This window comes from Talpa occidentalis, unplaced genomic scaffold, assembly GCF_014898055.3.
Source record: "Talpa occidentalis isolate TD23 unplaced genomic scaffold, MPIMG_talOcc4v2.1 talOcc4.2, whole genome shotgun sequence".
Lineage (NCBI taxonomy): Eukaryota > Metazoa > Chordata > Mammalia > Eulipotyphla > Talpidae > Talpa > Talpa occidentalis.
The window spans coordinates 33,173,831-33,201,215 of record NW_023602073.1 but is presented as its reverse complement, the minus strand read 5'-3'; the positions used below and the strand labels follow the sequence as shown (position 1 = coordinate 33,201,215).

General features: G+C 47.1%; 1 protein-coding gene and 2 long non-coding RNA genes across 12 annotated transcripts in view; 1 reads left to right on the top strand and 2 right to left on the bottom strand.

Moving 5' to 3' along the window:
• LOC119251995 (class I histocompatibility antigen, Gogo-OKO alpha chain-like) overlaps positions 1-9,682 on the top strand; it is a 42,250-nt gene extending 32,568 nt beyond the window's left edge. The window contains exons 1-7 of one of the 7 annotated variants that reach the window (XM_054698492.1): positions 1,410-1,558; positions 4,980-5,258; positions 5,458-5,733; positions 6,309-6,584; positions 6,705-6,821; positions 7,096-7,128; positions 7,237-9,682. In XM_054698492.1, the coding sequence (XP_054554467.1) occupies positions 1,552-1,558; positions 4,980-5,258; positions 5,458-5,733; positions 6,309-6,584; positions 6,705-6,821; positions 7,096-7,128; positions 7,237-7,301 (1,053 nt within the window). In that variant the 5' untranslated portion in view covers positions 1,410-1,551 and the 3' untranslated portion in view covers positions 7,302-9,682. Of the gene's footprint in view, positions 1-1,409; positions 1,559-4,577; positions 4,673-4,979; positions 5,259-5,457; positions 5,734-6,308; positions 6,585-6,704; positions 6,822-7,095; positions 7,129-7,236 lie in introns of those variants that run through there. The other 6 variants (XM_054698494.1, XM_054698491.1, XM_054698490.1 and 3 more) reach the window with 6 other exon arrangements.
• The window catches only part of LOC119252011 (uncharacterized), a 105,221-nt gene continuing 85,692 nt past the window's right edge, over positions 7,857-27,385 (bottom strand). For 2 of the 3 annotated variants that reach the window (XR_008553080.1, XR_005126685.2), the window contains 5 exons: positions 11,098-11,130; positions 10,925-10,968; positions 10,375-10,760; positions 9,757-9,891; positions 7,857-9,112 (listed from right to left, as the gene is read on the bottom strand). This is a non-coding gene — a long non-coding RNA (uncharacterized LOC119252011). The remainder of the gene's footprint in view (positions 9,113-9,756; positions 9,892-10,374; positions 10,761-10,924; positions 10,969-11,097; positions 11,131-27,385) is intronic. The other variant, XR_008553081.1, reaches the window with a different exon arrangement.
• Positions 13,686-25,513, bottom strand: LOC129146404 (uncharacterized). 2 transcript variants are annotated; one of them, XR_008553084.1, is made up of 4 exons: positions 25,483-25,513; positions 21,166-21,543; positions 20,521-20,634; positions 13,686-15,391 (listed from the first exon to the last, which is right to left on the bottom strand). It is a non-coding gene; the product is annotated as an uncharacterized LOC129146404 (long non-coding RNA). The 2 variants fall into 2 exon arrangements; XR_008553083.1 differs by lacking the exon at positions 13,686-15,391 and adding an exon at positions 17,769-18,243.

Genomic DNA, 27,385 nt, shown 5'->3' with positions numbered 1-27,385 from the left:
CAGTATGGACCAATTTTTTCTTTTGGGATCTGTGGTAAAAAGTAAAACATGATTTTTGATAACTTGATCCCAGAGTAATCAACACTATATCTATTTAATATGTAGTTGAAAGGTTTGGAGCGGTAAAGAAAAGGAGAGTCAGGCTACATTTCTCAAAGGAAGGGAAAATTTATTGTGCCCAGGGCAGACCTCAGGGAACCAAGGCGGGGTCCGTGAAGCCGAGCACGTTGTCAGGGGGAAGCAGGCTTTTACAGGGTGAGGAGAGGTCAGGTGGGAGACTGGGCTTATAGGGCGGGGAAAAGATTTGTAGTGCAGGGGGAGGTTCGTTATCTGAATTCTCTAGGCAGGTTTTAACATTCCTGTTCCCAGGTGGGCTTCCTGGTGGGTTTTTGCATTCAGGCCTCCTGCATGGACCCTTCATACCAGCCTTTTGTTGATAGGAAAAATGGCAAAGTTTCTTTCTTTGGCTACTTCCTGCTGGAAGGGGGTGAAGACCAAGGGGGTGGCTCAGGCCTGGTTATGAGTGTCTTCTGCAGGGATGCGAGAATGTGGGTGGAGAAGGAGTTGGTTAAAGGTGGTAGGAGACATTTCCTGAATGCGAGCCTGTGTGAATTTTAAGAGGCAAGGAACAAAAAGAAAGAACAAGGTTATTATTAATATTGGCTCCAAGAGTGGGAGGAGCCATGACACTATAGGATTTTGAAACCATGTTAGCGGAGAGTGGGAGCCCCCGCTTTCCCTTTTCACGTCTTTGCGTAGTTTCATGAAGGCTTCCACATTTTTTTTTACAATCCCTGACTCACTGATATAGTAACAACATTCTTCCCTGAGGAACAGGCAGGTGCCTCCCTTATCAGCCATTAACAAGTCCAGAGCCCGCCGATTTTGGAGAGTGGCCTGTGCCAGGGAGGGGAGCTGTCATTGTAATGATGCTAAAGACAGAGAGGTTTTTTCTAAGGAGGTATCTATCCTTTAACCAAAATGTTAGATGTGCAGGAATGAAAGCCTACAAGGGTGTCAGTTTGCTAGCAGGGGTAGCTGTGATTAGAGTCCCATAGGGGGACTGAGAGTTGGGGAGTCTGGCAAGCAGTGTCCATTAATTGGGTTATCTTGGTCGTAGTGGTATTGTGATTAATTGAAGCTGCCGCCAGTAGAGGCCTCTGAAGGGAAGCTCAGAGGAAACAAGAGGAGGTATTAGTCCCAAAAGAGTCATTTAGGAAGGGTATATAACATTTTGGATTATATGAATCCACGCTGAGGGTATCTCGGTCTTTTTTGATGACGTTAGCTCATTTTATAGGACTTATTCCAAATGGAGGATGTCCTGGGAGACTTAGACTGTGGCATTTTGTGTCAGGACATATTCCCTTGAGAAGGACAATGTTGCCACTGGGTAGAAATGCCAGCCAGTGTACCCTGCGGCTTGGACTCCCTGTACCCAACTTTGGTCTCAAGGATCTGAAATAGCAGAGTTAACTTGATTCATACCGAAACCCGTATTATGATGGACCGGAGAGAACATGCAGCCTTTGTCTGGAAGGTGCACTGTACATGACGGGTAAGGGCACCCCCTATATTATCTGTAGGTATTTTTGCAGTGATTTAAGATTTGATGGTAAAAGAAATAAAAGACAGTGTTCATAGGATTAGTAATTGACGAAAGAGTTAGGGTGAGAGTGATGGGTGCTGTGCATCCGGCCTGTGGGCACTCCGCAGTACCCACCAAGTGGGTAGTCTCCGTGGACCCTGAGACAAAGGTTTCCCTAACTTTGAATTTCCACACACAGGACACTGGGCTAGGGGAGATTTTGACAAGAAATGTGCATCCTAGTAGGACCCAGGTTACAACATGCATACTGTTTGTCTTCGGGGGCACGTTTGACCCGAGAGATGTGGTGCCAGGAGGGGTCTCCCAGAGGTGTTACCACTATAGGCGTGGTGAGAAGGACCATGTGTGGACCAGTCCACGGAGGCTGCAGTGGCTTTGGCTGAAGTGATTTGTGCAGGACTTGGTCTCCCGGCTGCAGTGGTGGGGAAGGTCAGTTGAGGAGGTCGAGATTCAAGGCAGGACTATAAAGGGATGGCTTGTAAACCACCCATGTATGTATACAGTAGTAAAATCATGTGCCATACACCAGGCTTCATCAAATTATTTACATTCATGAAACTGGTGGTAATTAATGGATAAGGGCTACTTAAATTCAAGGCCGGAAGAAAACTGAAAGAACTCAAGCTAGGGATAAAACTGTGTAAGCTCATAGTTGAGGCCATATTTGGGTCAAAAACACACAAGAGCTGTGCGCACAGGAAAAAAACAGACTTTTCAGGACTTGAGACAAAGATTACACTGCGAGTCCTGCAGACCTAGTGCGCTTATGGTGACCAACGCAAGGAAAGTTACTTTGGGCTGGTCAACCGTGGGTGTAACTTGGAAACCAACTCAGGGAGAAAAGTGGGAGACAAAGTTTTAAATGCGTCCTACCCAATCCGCCTATCTGGAACCCCAAATGGCACTCTGAGAGCTGGCCTCAAGCCAGGAGCCATGAAGCCAGGAGGCAAGTAAGACCCCCAAGGCCAACGTGTCTGATCTTTATACCAAACAGTCCATTAGCTAAGCCAAAAGAAAAAAATATCTGGGGCATTAGAAGCACGCGGGTGAGGACCCACAGCTAGGCAACCCGTTTTATATCGGGGCTGCTCTGTAACAGTATGATTAAAGCAAAAAACAGAAGGCTTTTATATAGAAATCATCATCTAATAGTATATTGTTTTAATAAGATATTGATTCAATATTAAGGAACCAAGGGTCTGGAGGGCGACAATGCCAGACAAGCCGCACTGACTCTTCACTAGTCCCAAGCTCTCAATTAAGGGAGGAATTCTCCTAATCTAACAGAATCTAACCTATTACTCCTCTACTTATTTATTCAGCCTAGTTTTCATATCTAACTTTAAGATCAAGGGAAAATTCCTTTTTCTGTAAGATTGCTGATTGTTGTTTTAAGGAACTACAAATATTTCATCAGAGGCAGGGCCAGAGATGGTTATAGCTTTTGGTTCTCAGAATTGTTAATACGTGACATATCAGTAGTTGTAACATTGACTATTTCCAAGTGCATTATTTGTGCTGTCAAGGTTATTAGCTTAACCAGTCACAAAATTGTTGTTGGCTTACTCTTGAATGCATACTCCAACAGCTACCATACCCATTGTCACTGAAAGGGAACTGTTAAGGAAAAGCGAATCTTTCCCTGTAAAGAGCCATAGACATGGAAATGTCAGTAAAAGACAAACTTGCAAGGCCTGGCAGCCTGCTAGGTTGGTTGTTCTCCTGGGTCAGTCTCAAAGATCTGCATCCTTCCCCTTTTCCTGTGTCTAGAATTTGTATGCTAACTAACCAATGTTATCAATGAATCAAGTGCCATTTGCTGTCAAATTGGTTATTCCATAATTGATCAAACAGCATTTGCAGTTTTGCTTTTAAATGCGTATTTTAACAATGGTAGAAACTAGCCATAAACAAATGAGACTTTAGCAGGAGTCAGCTAAAGAGATTCCTGACTTTTCAGGAATCCCCATGCCCCGACCCTTGTCAGACGACAGTTGTAGCATGGCTCCCAGCATAATAACATCTTTTTGAAAGGTTTTATTCTAGTAAAGTAAATATTTAAAGCTATAACCCACATAAAAAATTATACATGGGATCCATAATAATTTGTGAGACTGCAGAGACATCCTGAAAGGAAAATGTTTGAGAATCGCTGACCCAGTTCCTGGGCCTGGATTCAGGGAGGCAACAGTGTGACAAAAGGTCTTGGTACAGGAGAGGAGGGGGCAGCAAAGTCCCAGGTCTGGGCAGGGGTGGGATTGGGGGTGTGGCTCTCAAGGTCTTGTTGAGGGGAAAAGGATGTTCTTAGCTAATCCCATGCAGGCTTTGTGGACTCCACCCCCACTCCAGACCAAAGCCATCAGGACATTGGGAAAGACAAATCCCATCACCACCTAAGGGAAGGTTGCTGGAACCTGAGGGTGGGGTTAAGCAGCCAGGTTTGGTATAAAATAAGACATGTGGGCTTTGGAGGGCCCCCATATTGGCTCTCCACCAGCTCCTTTGCCCGGCCAGCTCTCAGAGTGCCATTGGGTTTCCAGGTCGTCGGATCGGGTGGGACGCATTAAAGACTTTATTTCCCTATTTTCTCCCTGAGTTGGACATTTCCTCATTTCCCTTTCCCTTGTAAATAAGCCTTTTGTTAACCTTTTGTGTGTGCCTGCAGTGGAGTATTAATAAGTCCCTTTTAAGCGCGCGGGTGAGGACCCACAGTCAGGCAACTCATTTTATATCGGGGCTGCTCAGTAACAGTCTCAGTCCCCAGGGCGCTGTCTGGGGCTGGAAGTTACTGTTGGGGTTTCCTATCACCCCAGTTTCGTCTCTCTCAGTTTGTGTCGGGTCCTCCTTCCTGGATACTGGTGACTCACCCCAGGGCTCACTCCCCATTGCCTGGAGGTCTCCAGAGCAGCCAATCAGCAGCCCCGCGGCTCCCGTTCCAAAGCCCTCACCCGCCGCCGGGACTCCGTCTCCCCAGCCCGGGTGGAGGCGCGTCCTGGGGGATGGGGGGCGCAGCCCTCCTGCTCCTGCTCGCGGTGGCCGCGGCCCCGAGGGAGACCCGGGCGGGTGAGTGCGGGTCGGGAGGGGACAGGGCGCTCCCAGAGGCGGGAGCGAGGGCGTGGGCGGGCGTGGGAAAGGCGCGACCTCGCCGCCGCCCTAGTTGTCCCCCCACCTCGGCCCCGCCCCGTCCTGGCCCCTTTCCGTCCCCCGAGACCCCAGCCTCCTCTGGCCCCCCGAGTCCCGGCCATTTTCGTCCCGCAGCCGCTTTTCACTCTCACTCGTCTTTCACCCACTTTCTGTCTCGTGGGCGCCCCCTGGGACTCGAGCCCCCGAAGGGGAGAAGAATAGCCCGGGTCTCCCCTCCCGCCCCCAGGCTCCCACTCCCTGAGGTTTTTCTCCACCGCGATGTCCCGGCCCGGCCTCGGGGAGCCCCGCTTCATCTCCGTGGGCTACGTGGACGACACGCAGGTCGGGAGGTTCGACAGCGACTCTCCGGGCCAGAGCGCGGAGCCGCTGGCGCCCTGGGCGGGGCAGGTGGAGCAGGAGAAGCAGGAGGAGTGGGAGGAGGAGACGCGGATCCTAAGGGACAGCGCACAGTGGTTCCGAGCGCAGCTGGACGCCCTGCGCGGCCTCTACAACCAGAGCGAGACCGGTGAGCTGGCGCGGGTCCGGGCCGGGTCAGCACCCCCATCCCCACCCACGGGGGTCGCTCAGGGTCTCCCCCTCCAGGCTTCTCTGCAACCTGCCCGGGAACAGCCCGCGGGACTTCCACCCCATTTCATTTTGTTTTAGTTTATTCCGGGCGGGAGGGGGTGCGGGCGGGGTGACGCAGGGTGACGGGGCAGGGACAGGCTCTCACACCTTCCAGAACATGTACGGCTGCGACATGGGGCCCGACGGGCGCCTCCTCGGCTGGTATGAGCAGTTCGCCTACGACGGCACCGATTTCCTGGCCCTAAACCCGGACCTGCGCTCCTGGACCGCGGCGGACACGGCCGCTCAGATCACCCGGCGCGAGTGGGAGGCCCAGGGTGAGGCAGAGAGATTCAGGAACTTTGTGGAGGGCAGGTGCTTGAGGTGGCTGCTCAGATTCCTGGAGTACGGGAAGGAGACTCTGCAGCGCACGGGTAAGAGGGGCCTGGAGGCCTCCCGGTCCCCCCCTGCCTGGAGTCACTGCGGGAAATGAGTCCTCTCTCTAGTCCCGAGAGGGGGACTCCCCTGGGTTTCATGTTCTGCACTAGAGAGACTCCCAGAGACTCCGGCTTCTCCTGAAGGACAGTGAAGGGATCCCGTCTCTCCTGAGAAAGACAGACAGTCCCTGACATCACACGTCACCGGGTCCTTTTGACCAGGGGCCTGTTTGAGAACCACGAGTTTCTCTCTCAGTCTTGTTTCTGGTCTGAGAACATTGTCAGTTATGTGATTCCTGCTTTTCTGTGTCATTCACCTTCCACCCAGGTCAGGAATAAAAAGTCTGTGTTCCACTCCCTCTGCTTCATCCTACCCTGGGTTTTCATCCTCATTCTAGAACTTTCTAAGGAATAGGAGAATCTCACAGATTCCCCCAGATTAGCCTGTTTTTTACATTTTATGTTTCTTCCTGCCACACCGGTTGTCTTGTCCATTGTGAGGATGGTCTCATGAGGTTTCTTCAGTGTCCATGGAGGAAACACAAAGTGAATTTTCTGATTTACCACCTCAGATCCCCCAAAGACACGCATGACCCACCACCCCTACAATGACCATGAGGTCACCCTGAGGTGCTGGGCACTGGGCTTCTACCCTGCGGATATCACCCTAACCTGGCAGCGAGATGGGGAGGACCTGACCCAGGAGATGGAGCTGGTGGAGACCAGGCCTGGGGGAGATGGAACCTTCCAGAAGTGGGTGGCTGTGGTGGTGCCTTCTGGAGAGGAGCAGAGATACACATGCCACGTGCAGCATGAGGGACTGCTGGAGCCCCAAGTCCTGAGATGGGGTGAGGAGGAGGATGTGGGCACAGAGGCTGTTCTCAGGGCCATCAGGAGCCCTTCTGGAGAACTTCAGAGGGTCACAATAAGGTCTGGGGCTCAGGGTATGATCTTCTCTTCCCTTCCAGTGCCCCCTCAGTCCTTCATGCCCACCGCAGGCATCATTGCTGGCCTGGTTCTCCTTGGAGCTGTTCTCACTGGAGCTGCAGTGGCTGCAGCTGTGATGTGGAGGAAGAAACGCTCAGGTAGGGAAGGGAGTGGGGGGATCTTGTCCACTGGGGCTTTCAAGTCCCAGGGAGAACTTGCCCTACCTGGTTAATGGGAAGTACCATCCTCACATATGTGTGGTACCCAGAGGGCATTTGGTCCCCCTCACCTCCTTTCTTCATTTTTTTCCCAGTCCTAACCTGGGTCTTTACTCACAGCTCTGGAAACTTCCCTGATCTGCAGGATTAAAAGATTTCTTTAGGTCTTCTGACCTGACCACTCCCTGGTCTCACATGATGTTTCTTCCCACAGGAGGACAAGGAGGAATCTACACTCAAGCTGCAGGTAAGTGTGGATCAGCGGTTTGATCTCTGAGCTCCTGGGGACAGTGTAAATGGACTCCATGGGAGAGTCACCCTCATCACTCCCTCCTGTGGTCTCATTTCTGACCAGGTGTGTTTTGTTCTCAACCCGGCAGCAGCAGTGCCCAGGGCTCTGATGTGTCTCTCAGCCCCTAAGAATCTTTTACAATGAACCTGATGAGATTCCTGTTCTGCACACCCTGGACAGCACCTGGTATTGTTCAGCGTTTGCATTTTCAGTCTCTCCTAGGTGTGATGGTATCACTGTTGTTCTTAACTGTGATATTGAGCATCTGTTCATATTTTTACTTTTCTATGACTAAAGTTGCTGTTTGTAAGGAAATTTTGTACATTTTTACAGATGAGGTGCCATTCATTTATTACATTATTTTTGTCCTTATTAAAATTGGGTTATTTCTTTCTGATCATTGAGTTTTAGGCATTATTTGTAGATACAGTCCTTTATCAGATTTGTGATTTGCAAATGTTTCCCCCCACTCTCTGACCTGAAATCCTTTACTGATGGGAAAACAAACACTATTGCCCAGACAGGCGCATGGAGATATATTAGAAGAGAAAAGATAAATTGCTAACTGGTTTTGAGCAGACATTGGCTGACTAGGGTCTTGGGGATGGAGGGGAATGACTTATGTGTATCCTTGAGTGTTATTTAAATGTCCTTGTATGAGCATGAAATATGCTTTCTAAAGTAAATTACACTTTATTCCTCAATTTATAAAACTCTTCATACATCATGTCTAAATCACATGTTAAGACCAGACTGACAGGTCAATTACAAGTGATGGACCTGCATGTCACAGTCACAAAGTCATGATTTCTCTCAGGGTTCACTCTGGTGTTGTCCATTCTCAGGGTGTTGGACAAATGTATAATGACCTGTGTCCACCATGAGAATATCATGCAGAGTATTTTCACTGCCCATAATGCCTTCTGTGCTCCAAGGAAGCAAAAGCAAAAAGAAACCAATAGAATCACATCAGACTAAAAAGCTTCCACATAGTGAAGGAAACTAGCATTAAAATGACAAGACAATATCAAATCGGAGAAACTATTTGCACATCATCAATCCAACAAGGAGTTAATATCCAAAATCTACAAAGAACTCCAAAACAAGAAACAACTCAAAACGGGCAGAGGAGCTAAATAGGTACTTTTTCTAAAGAAGACACACATGTGGCCAATAGGTACATGGATAAATGCTGGTCATGTGCGGTCAGGAAAATGCCAATTGAAACCATAATGACTTACCACCTCACACTGTGAGAATGGCCCATTGAAGGGTGTGGAAGAAAAGGAACTCTGGCACATGGTGGGTGGGAATGATGTCTGATCCTGTTAGTGGGCAGAATGAGGGGTTCCCTGGACCCTCAAAACCGCACACTCTATATGGGATCTGCCAACAGCTGCATAAAGACAAAACATACTCTAAAGCATAAGACCTTCAATGGAAAAGAACTTTAATATAATTACTATAAAATAGAGAATCAGTGCAGTAGAGAGAGAGAAGAGAAAGAATATAGTTCGAATATTTCCCAAGTGAAGCACCCAAAGTTACCCGTCCCCTCATGGGTAAATGCCCAGCCAAACAGGCTTGGCCCAAAGCAGGCCCACTGGGGCCCGAAGGCCTGCCACAAGGCTAAGGCACCTACTGGTAGAGACCCATGGGAAAGGGTCAGCCTCCCGATGGGTCTCTCATTCACGTTTTTGTCTTTCACGTGTCTCTTTCCAAGTCCCCAGCTCCCTGGCACAAGTCCAAGTGAGAAGCAAGTGTGGTTTCTTCTTCACCTGTCTCTCTGCTCCATGCGCCTCCTCCAGTCCTTTCCTCATCTCACTCCACGTCTTCCTCCTCTTCCTTAGCTTCTCGTCCCTGCTCAGCCCCACCTTTCCTTGGGCAGGGCGGTAACCTGGAACCTCTCTTTTCTATGGATAGCACATTGGTCCTGCCCCTATAGAAAAAAAAAAAAATGAAGGTTCCTCAAAATAGACCTGTCACATGGTCAAGCATCCCATTCCTTGGTATTTATCCAAAGAAGGTAAAAACACTAATTCCAAGGAATATGTGCCTCCTATGGTCACTGCAGTGCTGTCTACCATAACCAAGCGATGAAGACAACCTTAGTGCCCAACGGCAAATGAGGGGATAAAGAACACAAGCTATATACACAATGGAATACTACTCGGCTGTGAAAAAGATGAAATAATGGATTTGCAACAACATGGATAGATATGAATGGGATTGTGCTAAATGAAATAAGTTTGAAGGGGAAAGTTAAGTACTGGATGATTTCATATTTGTAATATAAAGAAACAAAGCAGGGACAGATGAAACTAAACCAAAACATACTCTATATATATGACTGCAGAATGGAAGTTATGGGCTGGGGGTAAGAGTAGGAAACAAAGTAGGAAGAGGGCCCAATGGACTATGGTTAAGACTGTGGGTGCCGTTAGTGTGGGTGTGATGTGGTAACAAACATCTGAAGAGGTGTGACCCTCGCCTCAACACATGCAGTGTTGTAAACCAATGCTGACCTCAATTGAATAATACAGTGAAGGTAAAAAGAAATTGTCTCCTCCATCAGTCACTGACCTCAGGACTTTGCCTTTACCTCCTCACTGTCAAGCAGGCTGAGGGGCTGGTTTCCCTCAAGGTCAGAGGCAGGAGGTGCAGGGACTCCTGGGGCTGCTCAAACACTGCTGAGTAGAGACACTACAGAGAGGGCGGCTGTGAGGGGAACCAGAGACAGAGGGTCAGAGTAACCTCAGTGCTGAGTGAGGGTCTGGTTCCCAAGGAGAGGGGAGTATGTATGTGGGTGTGTGTGTGTGTGTAAGAGGAATGGCAGGATAAGATGATGGGAAATCAAATAACATCCAGCCCCAGAATAAATTAATTCAAATCGCACACAGAGTAAAGTGTGTCAGAACAACACCTCTGTAAATACAGGTCCATGCAGAAGTAGCTTCTGAGCAGGACTAAAAAAGCACTGGACCTGAAGAAGAGGAGGAGGTTTAGAAATATCTCATGGTTGCCTTGAGATGTAAAGAGCTGGGCAGGATCCCTCCCCCCACCCTGGCCCCTGCTAGGATGTGGTGGCATCTTCACCCCTGACAGCTCCCTCCCCCAACCCCAATGTTCATCTCCTTTGGAGTCATCTGTATATGTACATATATGTACATGTGTAATGCCAGCTTCTTCTTAATTTCCCACCTGTCTGGGGCATTCAGGTGGTGTCCATAGCTTGGCTACTGTAAATAGTGCTGCAGTGGTGACAGGAGTGCAGGTCCCTTCACAGGAGAGTATTTATCCTCTGTGAGTAGATCCTCAGTGTAGAATTGCTGGGTCCAATGGCAGAACCACATTCACTCTTTAAGAAACCTCCGTACTGTTTCCATAAGGGCTGGCTCCGTCTTTATCCAAAAACAGTGCACGACTGTCCCCTTTTTTCATCCTTGCCAGCACTTGTTGTTTCTGGTCTTTTGGATATGGGCCATTCTTGCAGGTGTGAAGGTTTAAACCAGGGGATCATAAAGCCACACAATATGGGCGAAAAGAAATCCTGTAACACTCAGGCCCACGGAAGGCTGTCTAATACCCTGAAAGAAAATAATGATGAAGAAATTCAGGTGAATTACCTCAGTGTTAACAATATCAATGGTCCATTGCATTCTCAGGATGTCCTCCTGAAAGCATCCCCATAATCTTGTCCCAGCCACTGTGCCACAAACCCCAGCCCCCCAGCAGTCTTCGAGGGTCTCACCTTTAAGGTCTGAGATACACTTCAGAGCACTGGGACTGTGGCTGCTGGGGGAGAACACATCAAAACTTGGTCAGAGATGAGACCACAGAAGGAACTGATGAGAGTGACTCCCCCATGGGCTCCATCTACACTGTCCCCAGGGGCTCAAGGATCCAACCCTTGAACACACTTACTTGCAGCCTGAGTGTAGCTTCCTCCTTGTCCTCCTGTGGGAAGAAGTATCATGCGAGACCAGGGAGGAGTCAGGTCAGAAGCCTAAAGGAATCATCTAATCCTGCACCACAGGGAAGTTTCCAGAACTGTGAGTAAAGACCCAGGTCAGGACTGGGAAAAATGAAGAAAGGAGATGAGAGGGGATTGAACCAAATACCCTCTGGGCAACACACGTGTGTGGATGGTACTTCCCATTAACCAGGCAGGGCAAGTTCTCCCTGGGACATGAAAGCCCCCAGTGGACAAGATCTCCCCACTCCCTTCCCTACCTGAGAACTTCTTTTACCCCCTCATACATGAAGCCACCTTGTGTCCAATGAGCACACCAACAAAGAGAACCAAGCCAGAAATGAGGACGACAGCAAGGATGGAGAACTGAGGAGGGGAAACTGAAAGGGAAGAGAAGGTCAGACCCTGAACCTGAGGCCTCAGTCTGACCCTCTGAAGGTCTCCAGAAGGGAGAAGGGCATCCTTCTGATGCCCCTGAGTCAGCCGTGTGCCCACATCTCCCTCCTTACTCCATCTCAGGACTCGGGGTGCAATCAGCCCCTCATGCTGCACATGGCATGTGTATCTCTGCTTCTCTCCAGAAGACACCTCCACAGCTGCCCACTTCTGGTAGTTTCCATCCCCCTCCCTGGCCTGATGTTCACAAGCTCCATTTCCTGGGGCCATGTCCTCTTCATCTCTCTGCCAGGCCAGGGTGATGTCCGCAGGGTAGAAACCCAGGGCGCAGCACCTCAGGTTGACCTCATGCCCAGAGATGGGGTGATGGGTCACATATGGCGACTGGGGGCCTGAGTGGGAAGAATCAGAAATTTCGTGCTTTGTGTTTCCTCCATGGACACTGAAGCAGCCTCATGTGACCATCCTGCAGTGGACAGAACGGTGAATATGGAGGGAGGGGCACAAACCCCAGAAACCAGCCTCGTCTGGGAGTCTGGGATAGCAGGTGAGAGCCCTGGGTGGGATGCAGGTCTTTAAGCATTTTGTTGCTGACTTGGGTGGAGGGTGATGACACAGACAGGCAGGAGTGAGATCTCCAAAAATGCTCTCTGACCAAAAAACAAGATCTCGACAGAGAAACTCATTGTTCCTATGATGGCTGCCGGTCAAAAGGATCCTGTGAAGGGTGATTTCAGGGGTGGTCTCCCCTCTTTCTCAGGAGAAACTGGATTCCTTAACTGTCCTACAGAAAAAGTAGGAGCCTCCTGGCCAGTCTCCATCCCAGAGCTGGAAAACGTGGCCGACAGCTCCCTCTCTGGCCAGAAGGGGGCGCTTCCTCACCCTGATTCCATTTCCCTGCGGGGTGCGCGCCTCAGGGAGATCAAAGCCCCGCAGCCCTCTCACCTCTGAGCTGCGGCGCCTCCTTCCCCATCCCCAGGAGTCTGGGGGCCCCTCCACGCACCCGCCCCCAGGCTGCTCCCGTCCTGCTCTGCCCGACCTTCCCCCTCCCCCTCGCGCCGGGGAGCTGAGCCGCGGGCCCGCCGGGTCCAGGCGCGCAGGTCCCCGCCCAGGGCGCGTCCCCGGCGCCGTCGTGGGGAGCTGGTCGTGCCCGCGGGGGAGGCGCCGTCGGGCCCCGCGGCGCAGCCCAGAGTCCTCTGGACCGTGGGAGACCCTGAGCCCGCCCTTCAGTCACCCCGTGGTCTCCGCCCGCACCCGATCTCCCGCCCTGAATAATCCCAAACTTAAATAAAACCTAAAGGTGAAAGTCCCGCGGGCTCTTCCTGGTCAAGGGGCCTGGCAGGGGCCACGGCCTCGGGGGTCACGGGGCCCCGAGACTCGGGGCGGGGGTGGGGCGGGAGCGGTGACCCGCCCCGGCCCGCGCTGCTCCCCGGCCCGGCTCTGGCTGCGGCGGCCGCGCGGGGCCTCCAGGAGCGCTTGGAGCCTCCGCGCCGAGTGTCTGCGGAGCCGCGTCTCCTCGCCCGACCCTCCCCCGCCCGCCCGCCCGCCCAGGGGCCCGCGGCTCCGCGCTCTGGCCGGGGAGTCGCTGTCGAACCCCGAACTGCGTGTCGTCCACGTAGCCCCGCGATGCACCGGGGCTCCCGAGGCCGGGCGGGACATCACCATTTCTAACACCCTCAGAGAGGGGGAGCCTGGGGCGGGGAGGGGTGAAAGCCGGGCGGACCCTCCTCCCGGGCAGGTCCTGAGTCCCAGGGAGATGGGGCAGGGGAGAAAGTGTCCAGGAGGGAGGGAGCTCCAGAGACTGAACATGGGCAGCGGGTCCAGAAGGGGCAAGACTCAGGGGACAAAAGGAGGAGGCAGGGTGGGGGGACAGAAAGGGACTAGGACTGAGGGGCGCCACGGGGGTGACAGAGGGGCCTAAGGCAGCTTCCTCTGCAGAAGCCTTTTCCCTCCACCCTGCTCTCACCAGCCCAGGTGTCTGTCTGGGCCAGAGTCCTGGAGAGAAGCAGCAGGAGGAGGGTTGGGGGCCCCATGACCAGCACTGCTGGGGTCTGGGGAGCTTCTGACTCCAGGCTGGTGGGTGGAGACTTACCTGGGCAGGCAGTGATGCTGACTGGTTCTCTGGGAACCTCAGGCACTGGAACTGAGAACTGGGGAGGAGTCACAAGTGTCCAGGGCCCAGCACAGGTGGTGGAGACAGAAGGGAGGCTAAGGGGGTAGTGGGGTATCCCCAACAGTAACCTTCCTGCCCTGGACACAGCCCTGGGGCCTGGAACTATGAGAACCAGACTAGGGACCTGGGGCTTTGCTCTGGCCCCTCCTGTCCTCACCCAAAGCTTCCTCACCCTGTCTCCATGACCCAAGCACTGGGTCTGCGATTCTCAGTCATTTTCCTTCCCGGATCCGTGTCCAGTCTGACAAATTAGGGAGGACGCCAAGTATAATCTTGTTTAGGAGGTATCGCTCCCCATATTTACCACACTGGGAATAAAGCTGAGTTTAATCGTGTAGCTATTTCATTTAGAATAATAGTAATAATCCAATACGTGTTTATAGAAAGTGTTCTTAAGAAAAGTAACTTATTTCTGAAAATAATCATGGCAATAAGAAGAGTGGATATTTTACATTTTTTATTTTTGCAATTGTCTTTCTTGTCTGTCTCATTAGAAGACAGTAGGATTTTCATGTTCCCTTCTGCATTTATTTTTTTTTAAGATTTTATTTTTATTTATGCATACAAGAGCTGGGGTACATGGCAGAGATGCAGGGCATGAGAGGATTCACCAGAGACAGAGCGGGGAACAGAACAGGTGGACTGACTGAAATATACTGCCAAGGGGAGCAGCAGGAAAGTCAGGAGAGGTCTGCTGAGCCATGTTGGTTGCTCCCTGGCTGGCCTGGGATGGGACTCTGTGCTGCAGAAGCTGCGGATTGCTTCACAGCGTGGTGCTTAACCCCTGGAGTCACCAGGGAGGCCCTCCTTCTGCATTTAGTCTGTGGTTCTGGTTGAAGTCTATGAAAAATGTATACAGCCTCACACAAGTATGTTGGAGTAGTATTCACATAATATGAATATTCCACTTCGATACTAAATTAAAACTATATAGGTGGTATTTTCTCAAAGGTTACTTGCGAAGTCCAACCTGAAACAATATCACTGAATATTTCTTATTCTGTTACATTTCCATAGTCCTCTCTTGCATATTAATGGGGTCTTGTGCTAATGTGTGATTTTTTTTAAAGATTTATTTATTTATTTATATAAGCACTAGGTACAGTCAGAAGCGTGGGAAGGTGAGATAATTCACCAGAGCCATAGCAGGGAACAGAATTGGCAGACTGATGAAATACACTGCTGAGGGGAGCAGCAGGCGCGGCCGGAGAGGTCTGTGCACCATTGGGGACCCTCGCTGGCGGCCAGGGATTGAACTGGCACTGCAGAGGCTGTGGGCAGCTCTGCAGCCCAGCGCTCAACTGCTGCGCCACCAGGGGAGGCCCTAATGTGTGAATTTTTTAAGTAATGTATTGTTTCACTAAGTTAAAAAGCTCTTCAGTGTTCATTACACTGGAATAAAATTATTTTAAAAAATTCATTTTATTTTTCACCACAAATCCCAAAAGTAAAAGTAGTACTGGAAATTGTCAAGTTAGTGATAGGACACAATTTTCCATATTCTGTTTTTTTCTGAGCGCTTACATTTTGTCAAGGTGAAGTTACTCTCAGTTATCAATTGTCAGTTGATTTTCTTAAAGGAGCACACACTCATTTTCAGGACAATGTCTGCTCATTAACCAAATCAAATAGCCACAGTTTTTGTCATTCATTCGTTCATGTGAAGGTGGTATTGCCTACGAAAAAAGAAAAACAGTCTAATTCATCTCATGCAAATATGTTCCTTGGCACGTGGTAGTTGGGAACGCAGCAGAAGTGCTCTGTGTGCACTTGCATGTCATCATATCAGGTGCTGTAAAATGTGGATTTGAGGATTATAAAATAATGAAGATAATTTTCAGTGTTTCAGCCAAGACACTTTGAAATGAAACTGGCTTGGAATTGTGCTTCTGAGGTAAGAAGTGGTGAATATTAACTACTACTGCAGTTAGTACTATAAGCTCCATTTTTACTAAGTTTTACCTCAGCAGATGTCAGAATAGTGAAAAGACAAATGGTGTCTAAGTGACATTTTGAAAATAGTTTTAACCTCATGGACCTTGTGACAAGTTCTGGGTGACTTCAATGATTCCACAACCACACTTTGAGAAATGCTTTTCTGAGGGAACCAGGGAGCATCTCCCAAGTGTTCTCTTCATCACTTCCCAGCATCCCTCTCCCTGGCTGGCTCCTGCCTCCCCAAGCTGCCTCCCCTGCAGATACAATGGAGAGCAGACAGAGGACCCTGGAGATGTGGAGCTTGCACTGTCAGGAGAGATGGACACTGAGCAAACGTGACAAACACACGTGTAAACCCAACCTGAGCCCTGTGCTGGCAGGATGGAGTGTGTATATTATGAAAGCAGAGAAGCAGGAGCACAAACTGGTCCCCTTCTATTATTTTAAATAATATCAAAAGATGTAAAAAATAAATTAAAAACAAGGCCTCTCTGATGGCATCAGGGTTAAGTATCAGTGTTATCACTGTGTGGAACTGAGTTTGACCCCCTGCCAGGGAGCTACCCACATGGCGCAGCAGACCTCGTCTGTCTCACCCACCGCTCCCCTCAGCAGTGGTTTCAGTGAATTGGCCTGTTTGGCTCCCCACACTGTCTCTGGTGAATCCTCTCACCCTCTGCACCTCTGGCCTACACCCCAGTTCTGATATGCATAAATAAATAAAAAATAAATCTTAAAAAAACAAAAAAAAAGAATACCCTGCAGCATCAGGTACAAGATCCATCTCAGACCCAGCAAACAGCAGAGGCTGGGGACCCAGTGGTGGTACAGGTGCAACAAAACACTATCGGGGACTTAGTCAGCGGGAGTCAGGCTTTGTCGTCAAATGAGTTTGATGCCAAACTACAGAGGGTCAGTCCACCCAGCACTGGTGGGCCAAGAAGCCTGGCTGGTCTGCAGACCCAGTCAGCAGTCAGGCACCGCCTGGGAGACTCAAGGGATAGCTTTTAAGTTTGGCTTAATCTAGCCCTTTGTTTAATTTCTGTATATCCACATCTAAGTGATACATTTGTCTTTCTCCATTAGGCTTATTTCAATTAGCTCCATCCGTGTTGCCCTAGATGGCATGAGTTTATGTTTCTTGATGAGTAATATTCTATTATCTATGTACAACCCCTTCCACAGCTCGGCTACTGTAAATAGTGCTGCAGTGATCAGGGGGTGCAGTTTTCCTGTGAAGTAGTGTAACATCCTCTGAAGGTGTGCTGGTGCCTGCCGCCCTAAGGGAGCCGGAGTCTCTGAGAGCACCTGCTTACTCTGCACAGGAGGTTCCAGGAGGTTAGAAGTTCTGCAAGCAGAACTTCTTCCCCAAATTAACTCCTGTTCCCTGAGGACATGCTGACTTGTGTGCATGATCCCTACTAACTAGAAAAACTTGTTCCAGCAATAACTTATTCATGTGTATAAGTATAAACACAATTGCACGCTGTTTCCTTATCCCTTTGTTCATATCTTTAATAAGAGCTTGGGCTGGGAGAGTGAGAGGCAGAGCTGCTCTAGAGGCTTCTCTCCAGCCTCCCCTGCTGCTAATTCATTTAGACTTCGAATCCAATTCATAGCTGAGAACTTCTCATGGGCGTCTGAGGCAGGGTAGATACCTTGGAATGGGACTGCTGGGTCCTACGGCAGATGCTCAGTTAATTTTCTAAGAAAACTGGACATTGTTTTCCAACAGGGATGAACCAGTCTATATTCCCCAAATCAGTGCAGGACCGTCCCTTGTCTCCATGTCCTACCAGCTCTTGTTAGGTCTGTTTTTTTTGATATGGGCCATTCTCACAGGTGTGAAGTATTTTCTCATCGTATTTTAAATCAGGGGATCTTGAATGGATCAAGAAGATGGGGTACACTTCAGTCCCATGAGAATGCCCACATTAAAAATGAAAAAAACAGAAACAACAAATGTTGGAGAGGATGTGGAGAAAAAGGAACTCTCCTGCATGGCTGGTGGGAATGCAAACTGGCCCAACCATTATTCAGAGCTGTGTGGAGGACCCTCAAATTACTACAATGGATCTACCTAATGATCCAGCAATTCCATTCCTAGAATCTACCCAAAGGACATAAAAACACTAATTCAAAAGGAAAACTGTACTGCTATGTTTATTTCAGCAATATTTACAGTAGCCAAGATATGGAAACAAACCCAATACCCCCAAATCAACAAATGAGTCAAAAGGTTTTGGTATATTTAGACAATAGAATATTACTAAGTGATGAAAAAAGACAAACTCATCCGATTTGCAGCAACGTGGAAGGAGCTAGAAGGAATTATGCTCAGTGAATAAGTCAGAAGGAAAAGAAAGAACAGATGGCTTCACATATAGGAGGAATATAGGGGAAACAAATAAGACGTAGGGGAAAAATAATAACAGTACAAAACATAACAAAGCAAAACAAAAAACAAAACAAAACAGACAATTATAAACCAGAGACATCCTTCAGGGGAGCCTAAGGGAGAGAGGCGCACAGGGAGCTGTGGGGATGGTGCACGGTTGCACTGGTGGAGGAACTTCTATGGGGACTACACCTGAGGAGGAAAAAACAAACAAACATTGTTTAAAAAGGAACAATGATGTAAAATATATATAAATAAATTAATTAAAAAATAAAAGTAAAAGAACTTTTACAGTAAAAAAAAAAAGTCTGACCTCCAATCCTGGTAACAAACACAGTAACAATGCTTGTCTGTCTGTGCTCCCCTCCAGTGTGGCCATGAATACAAGGAGATTCATCCTGACATTATAGTGGGAGGGAGGTGGGGAAACCAGCCTGGGTTTATCTGAGATCCTTTCCCTGCTGCACATGGAGTGTTACCCTGGAGTAACATTACATCTTCCAAGAGCTGATGGACCCTGCCCATCTCTCCCTCCCTTCCTGTACTGTAGACAGAGGCTCAGCTCAGTAATTGGGGTGACCTGGGCTAATCCTGCCCCTGGGCCAGGCCAGCAGGACACAGATTTCTCCCTCCCGCTGTGGGACTCCCTCCAGCTCTGGTCTAGAGAGAAAGTAGCTGCAGCCCATGGAGGCAGTGACCCCCCTGGAAAACAGAGGGGGTGCCATGCTGGAGCTCCCTGACTCTGAGGCCTGTGTGCTTTCTACAGTGACCCCAAAGAAGAAGAACTTGAAGTGAACATTGGGGTCAGGGGGAGGGAGCTGTCAGGTGCAACCACATCCTAGCAGGGGCCTCAAGGGGGTCCTACCCAGCTCCTTCAGCTCAGTCCAACCACAACATATTTCTAAACTTTCTTCTATTCTGAGACCCAGTGCTTCTTCACATCCTGCTCAAAGACAGCTTCTTCATGGAACTGTACTTATTGAGATGTTTTGCTGACATTCTCCTTCTCTGTGAGATTTGAATTTATTTATGCTGGGACTTGATGTATAATTCTCCCCCATTTTCTTGTGTTGTGTGCCCTGTCTCTCCTGTTACACACACACACACACACACACACACACACACACACACACATACTCCCCTCCCCTAGGGAACCAGACCCTCATTCAGCAGTGGGGGTTACTCTGACTCTCTGTCTCTGGTTCCCCTCAAGAGCCGCCCTCTCTGCAGTGTCTCTACTCAGCAGTCTCTGAGCAGCCCCAGGAGTCCCTGCACCTCCAGCCTCTGCCCTTGTGGGAAACCAGCCCCTCAGCGTGCATGACAGTGAGGAGGCGAAGGCAAAGTCCTCAGGTCAGTGATGGATGGAAAAGACAATTTTCTTTTGCTCAAGATAGTTTCTCCCCCCAGCCATGATTGTATTATTTCTACTGAGGTAACATGGGTTTACATACTGTATGTGTGCAGAGGCACAGGGTCACACCTCTTCAGGTGTTTGTTACCACTTCACACCCACCTAAGGGCACCCATAGTCCTCACCACCGTCACTGGGCCCTCTTCCCACTTTGTTTCCTACATCACACCCTCTCCCTCCCCTCCCACATAGCCTCATATTTCTAGAGTATGTTTTGGTTTAGTCTCATCTGTCCCTGCTTGGTTACGTTATATTCCACTAATGAGTGACATCACTCAGTAGTTGACTTTCTCATTCTAACTTATTTCACTTAGCATAATCCCCTCCACATCTGTCAATGTTGCTGCAAATATAACTTTTCACAGCTGAGTAGTATTTCATTGTGTCTGTCTACCACCTCTTCTTAACCCACTCATCTGTCATTGGGCACTGAGGTGTTTCCATAGTTGGTTATTGTGCACAGGCTGCAGTGAGCACAGGAGGCGCATATCCTTTGGAATTAGTGCTTTTACCTTTGGATATATACCAAGGAATGGAATACTTGACCATATGAAAGGTGTATTTTGGATATTTTGGGAAACCCTCCTTTTTTTTTTTTTTTTTTTTGCCTATGGGCAGGACTGTAACAGTGTGATATCCATAGTAAAGGGAGGTTCTGTTACCAGGCAGGGTGAGGGACCCAGGACTCCCAAACCTGCCCACGCTAAATGGGTTCTGCCATCAGCCACATGAAAACAAAACATACTCTAGTACATGAGACATTAAATGGGAAGGAACTTTAATACAATCACTGTGTAAGAAAGAGAATGAAGGGACAGAATAGAGAATATGTTTCCCAATCAAGCACCCTAATTTACCCATCCCCTTATGGGTCACCTCAACCAAACAGTTTGATCCAAAACAGGGACACTGAGCCCCAAAACCTGTCAAAAGTAAGGTACCTTCTGGTGGGGACCCATAGGAAAGGGGCAGAAAGAGCCAGACAAGTCTGGAAGGAAAAGAACAAAATCAAAATCAAGATAAATGTTGCCACTGTAATCTCCCCACAGGTCTCTCACCCATGTCTGTTTCCAGTGTCTCCTTCCATGTCCCCCCAAGTCTCTGGCACATGTCCAAGGTTGAGAAGCAATCACAGCTTCTTCACCTGTTCCCATCTTTGCTGCTGTTAGAGCCTGGAAGGGAAGGTAAAGACCTGGAACTGGGATTTATTTAATTAATTCATTAATTAATTTCTTTATTTAATTTACTCTAATGCATAAGGTCTTCAATAGAAGAGGACTTCAGTACACTTAGTGTGCAATAAAGAGAATAGAAAGACTATAGTTAAAGTAGTTTCTAAATGAAACACCCAACGTTACCATTCCATTGGGTGTAAATGTCCAGCCAAACAGGGTTGGCCCAGAGCAGGACCGCTGAGGCCTGAGAGCTTACAACAAGATTAAGGCACCTTCTGGTGGAGACCCATAGGAGAGGGGCAGAAGTGGCCAGGCAAGACTGAAAGGAAAAGAGCAAAATAAAGATGATACGGGGCAAAAGAGGCACTAAAGCTGGCCAAGGACAGTGCCCAAATAGTTTACCAGTCTGAGTTCTTCCCTCGTGCACACAATTACAAGACCACTCAGCCTCAGAGGACAACAATAATGGGGTGTATTTAAAAACCAGGGAAAAACAAAGAGTTCCTGAGACCACAAATGGCCGTTTACCTCACATGAAGCAGTGTCCAGTGTTGTAAAGTCCTAAACACAAATGTTCCCAATTAGCGTCTTCCTGCCACTGAGGGCCTGGAGCACGTGGCTGCCAGACTATAGGCCGGGATCCAACTCACGAAGACAGCAGAAGACACAACAGGAGATGCTCAACGGAGCTGCCGAGATGCCCCAGCACAGCACAAGACAAGTGACACTCAAAACAGCTGCTGCAGCTGCCGAAAGACCTGACAAATGGCCACACTCAAAGCTTAGATCGGCGCCCGGGTCCAGGTCTTCATCTTCCCTGCCAGGCTGTGACAGCAGCAAAACCGGGAACAGTTTCAGTCACTCAGCTACTTGCAAAGCCTCCGAACATTTCCTCTCTGAGGTTGGCTGCAGAAAACACAAATGAATGCACATATATACCTTTTCCTTTTAAAAAAGAACAAATTGCAAAATTTACAGTACCTGAATTCAAAATTTACTAAAGCTGCATTAATCAGGACAGTGTGATCCTGGCCTAAGTCCTGACAGGCATCAACAGAACAGATTAAGTGTCCGGAAATAGATACACTTGGGCAATCACTTAATTTTTTAACAAACACAGCAAAGTAATGCATTGGGGTCAAGGAAAACCTTTTCAATTAAAGGTACGGGAATAATCGGATATTCAACTGGAAAGTTTATTTAAAAGGCCTGAATATTCTTCAGCATTGCTCTCATCCAGCACCACACTCTGCTCTTACCCTTTTCTAGTGACACATTAGTAATGTATCACTATTGATTCGTGTCAGCAATAAAGACATTGTTCCCCTGTTCTAGTGCTATTCCTACTACAGGGATAGCACCTTCTCTTTATTAAAAAAACTTTTTAAATTATTAAAATAGCAGTAGTCATTAATAACAGTTCCAGTATTAATGAAAAAGTACACAGTAATTGTCCATTATCATACAACCCAGGAATCACTGAAATTGAGATGATGTTTTCAAGCTTCTACAAATGATATCATAAAATTTGTATAATGCCTTTTTACTTAATACTGTTTAGCACATGTTTGTCTTTTTTATGATTCCTTGCAATTTTAATATTTTTGTCGAATGTAATATGACCATATTAGTTTTCATTTCAGCTTATTCTCATAACATTGTATGACATTTTCATGACATTTCATTTCCCAAAGAAATAAATTTTAACTGCAAACTATATCCAAATTGTATATCTAATAAACGTCTACTTCTAGAGTATCTAGCAAACTCATGACTCTTCTGTGGAAATTGCCCATTTTACAATCCTCTATCAAAAATGTAATTTGACTGTTGAGCAGACAAGGGAGTAAGGGTGGAACAAATTCTTTTTTGTTATGTTAGACATATTTTGTGTACTATGTATACTTAGTTATGACACTTTCCACAAGGAAATTTAGGGCAGATTTCAAAACTGAGCACTTCAAAATTATATTCAAGCATCCTGTTACAAGAAAAATCACAGAAGCTGTCTTCAGGCAGTAAAATGGATGACAGGTAAGATGGTCCCTGGCCACTGTTAATTGTTGAAGTTCTGGCAACATGAACTAACTGGTCAACTATGGTCTCATCCAGGAATTTCAACATTATGTACAAGAATAAATCTTGCCACTTCATGTGGCCTTCCACTATAGCCCACTTTGTGAAGTGAAGACCAGAGAGAGGCAAACTTCAGGGAGAAAGGAGACAGGAGGAAATGCAAAAAGGAGAAGCAGATTTTGACCAAGAGCATTTCCTAGAATCTGGCAGCTTAGTTGCAAGTTTCACTTCCTTCCAGAACTCCAGTGCATTCCTGCCTTTGAACTCTGCGAAACTTTTCAATCATTGCAATACCGAGCTCCCAACTTTATGTCAAATCAAGTTTCTCTTAAAAAGGCCCATATAATACAAAAAGAATATGACTTGTGGGAGATTTTCTCTCATCAGCAACCAACCCTCCTCGTGTTTAGTATATTCTTTGACTTTGCCCTTGGAGAGATTTAGTCCTTCAACCTAAGGGTCCCTGTGAGCTATAAACTTAGTGTTTCCAGCTCACATACTGAGATGCTGATAGAATTACCCAGGTCATCTCTGCTCTCTTGAAGTCTCAATGTCAAACTCGTATGCATATTTTTTCTGGCATGAGAGGATTTCTTGTCAGAATGCATAGGATTCAATAATCAGTGATCCTTCAAGTAGTTTAATTCTAGTCCCTTTCGAATCTTGGAAATAAAATCAAATTTAATTTGCTCTATTATTGTTCCCAATGTAGTCAATAATTTCAATACTCTGAGAAGGAAGCATTTGTTGATTTTTGAATGTCAATCTGTTTTCAAAAATTTTTGTTGGGTGAAACATAAATTTGCATGGCATATTTTCAGTGACTACAACAAGAATGACATTCACTAACAGTGTTAAAATATTTTATTTTATTTATTTTTTTAAAGATTTATTTATTGATGCATACAAGGTCTGGGGTACAGGCCAGAGGTGTGGGGGGTGAGATGATGCACCAGAGACAGAGTGGGGAACAGAACAGGAAGACTGACGGAAATAAACTGCGGAGGGAAGCAGCGGGTGCGTCAGGAGAGGTCTGCTGCAGGGTTCAAACTGGGCAGGGATCAAACTCATGCTGCAGTGGCTGCAGACAGCTTCATAGGCTGTGTCTTAACCCCTTGCACCACCAGGGAGTTCCCTGTTAAAATATTTTAGTATTACCAATACAATTTTTATTGATCGAAATAGCTGAAGGGTATGTCTAGAAAGACAATAAAATCATAAAGATGTCTAAAATTAACACAGCTAGAAAATATCCTGATATGAATTTTTCTCTCACATGACAAAGAATATTATATTGACAATGCATTTGGCAATTCTGTCTACTTTGTATGAGATATTTTAACTTAGAAAACCAGTTTATAGATATATTAGTTTTTAGACACTTGATTTCTCTGTGCTTCTGTAAAACACCCGCTCTAAAACTATTGTGAACATTTATTAAAACAAGTAACTCAGGCAAATACTGTTCATTAAATATTCAACACTCTACTAGGTGCTGTGGGTGACGTAGGAAAAAAAAGGTGAGCTGTGTTCTTTGCCCTCCTTTACTTGGTAAAGTAGCTGGGGAATCTATAAAGCAATAGTGATAAAACAGGACAATGTAGAGTGATGTGTGTGCTGATTTTCTTTTTTAAGTAATGAGATGAGGAGACAGAAACAAACGAAAAAGGGAAACAGAAGGAAGAACAAAAAATAAACAAAGGACACTTTCACTTCTGACAACTTTTCTGTTGTTCCCTTTTTGGGGCGCCACTGGAATGAACCGAAGCTGAAGCTGTTAGAGAGAACTTCCTAGAGAGGTGGGATTTGATTTGGAGACTGAAGGTAAACATAGAGCTTGAAAGGAGAAATGACTAAAAGGACAACCTAAGTCAAAGTATGTTGTCAGTTGCCGTGATTATGTCAGCCAATTCCTTGTAATACTTATAAAAAAATCATTTACACACACACACACACTCACACACACACACACACAATCTACAGGACTATTTGTCTGGACCACTCTAATACATCTACCCTTTCATTTTTAGCTAAACTGCTATGTACAGTTGGGAATCTGTGCAGTCTTCTTTTCCACCAATATTTCTGTATCCCATGTCAGGGACAGGGCGGGGCTCTGTGTTTAATGGTCATTTTCATTAAACTCATGTTTCTCCTATACTCAATTTCCTCTCAGCTCTCTTTTCTGAAACTACATTTCTTCATCCTGTGTTAAACTCTTCCTCTGCGCCCCAGCATTCTCCCCACACTGTCATCAAAAGAAACATAAGGTGCTGATGGTGCAAGAAAAGCAGCAACTCACTGGCAACACGGGTTTTAGGGCATCGTCATCCATCTTCCTGTCACAGGGACTTTCTCCCCGGCTATTTCTCTTCTCGGGCCCTGTCTGTCACCATCGTGCTTAACTTCCCTCTATTTTTACACCTTGCTCCCAATTTCTTCACTCTTACAGGAGCCCCACTTTGCCGACCTGTCTCCCCAAAAGGGTTGGGTGGGCTTCTCCCCACACGCCCAGGGAGGGTCTCCTCCAGGGATGTCACCAGCGTGGAGACCCTGTGCCTAAGGAAGCTGCTACTGTCACTTCAATAGTGCAGAATATTTTAAAGTAAGAGTCATGAGGACTTAGGAGCTTTTTGTCCTTTTCCTTTTCCTGATAAAAGAAGTAATCACGGCTCCCCCTTTTATAGCCCACAAGAATGTGTCAGTAGTTTGGAGGGAACCATCCTGGTCACGTGTACAGTGACCATGTCTGCTCCCCAAGAATCTCACCTTTACTCTCAGAGAGAAGCTGAGTCACCCCTTCTCATCCGCCCAGCATGGGATGTCTCTCCCCCGCTCTCCTGATGCCTCAGGGCCCTAAACACAGAGTAAACATCACAGGCTCACACCATTATTCTTCAGAGTTCATAAGCATGTAATATTCCACACACATGCTATTAAATTTTGGTCTGTTTGCCCACGAATCTGTCTGTTGTGAATTTGCTCATCCATTTAGTTTTAGAAGAACCCAGATGGGGAGGGGGGAATTCTCCCTTGCCCCAACACAACTCCCTCATCTGGAAAAACCCTCATTTCTGTTACCTTAGTGGGCGAAGGAATTTATCTCTTTGACTAAACCTCTTTCATCAAAAGTTATTTTAATTAATAATACAAAGATGTGAATTTTAATGTCCTCTTTTGAATAGGGGTTTTGTCTATTATTTTTCAGAGAACCAGTGAGATGACAGTAATTTATTCCAGAGTTTTTAAGATACGCTGTGCCAGGCATGGCGGTAGGTGCCAGGGAGAAACCAGTGAACAATCAGGCAGTCTCTGCTCCCCTGGAGGACAGTGGCAGACCCTAATGTTTGCCTTTTGTAAAAACCATTCACTCTTCTTTTTTTTTTTTACTAAATGATGCTAATTTTATTGGAGCCAATATGCCATGTTTTTTCAGTCACATTTCCCAGTTCCCTGTGTACCTATAACAGACCACATGACATTATTTTAATAATGAAATATAGGTGAAAAACTTATATTCTGAGTGAGCATTGGTCAAATTTCTTAAGGGGGATTAGTGAGGGGGCAACGAGTATGGACCTCTGGGTGTGGATTGTTCCAGACTAGAAGATGAGTGATTGCAAGCGTCCTGGGAGGGACCATGTCTGGAGTGTCCAGGGAGAGCAAGAATGGCGGTGCTGCTGGAATGCAGGGTCGGGGAAGAAACTTATTGGTCCATCCTGGGATAGATTTACAGATGCACCACACAATAAAATTACAGAGAAACCAAAACAATTCCCTTCTGTTAAATCTTTTGTCACACGCTCCTTCACTGCAAAGTTTAAGAACTGAGCAATTTTCAGTTGCTAACCTTTTGTCTGGAAGAAGGTCATACACATGGGAATCATGCAATAGGCAACCTTTTGAGACAGACTTTTTTTCCCCTCTGCATATCCCTTTAAGCCTCACCTGGTTGTTGAGTGCATCAAGAGGTTTTATCTATTTCCTATTGAGTAGTATTGGATGGTGTGTATCATTTTTCATCCATTTACACACGGAAGGATGTTTGGGTTGTTCCAGTTTTTTGGTGCTTGTGAATAATCTACCATAATCTTTCTATTATCAAACCCATTTCAGTGACCTTTAATTTTAGTTTTCTCATTTCTTGATATATAGTTTCAATATCCTTTATATTTTATACAAGTTTTAAGGTTCATAACAAATTGAGGAGAAAGCATAAAGCCTCCAACCTCTGCCCCCACACCTCACAGTCCCCGTGCTCTCAACATCCTGCCCTGGAGCGGCACTTTTCATACAGCCAACCAATGTTACCGTACTTCAGTTCTAACATTTTCAATTTATATCGTTTTTATATCTTCTCTTCTCTCCCTGACATTGTTGGCAATTGCTGGTTTGAGCATTTCCATAGGGCTGCTTTAAAGTTTTCAGATGATTCCACATCCACGTGTAGGGTAAACGAAGTCACCAGGCCCTTCAGGCCTCCCGCCTGCATGAATGACCAGGGCCCCACGGGTGTGGGCGGGGCACACACGCCATTGGTTATTGGACACCTGGCCCAGGAGCACAGGGTGCTCTTATGTCAGCACAGGCAACCTGTGCTGATGGGGCTGTAAGGGCAGCGACCACAACCGCCAGACAGACTGGGGGACCACAGTGAGGCGAGGCCACGAGA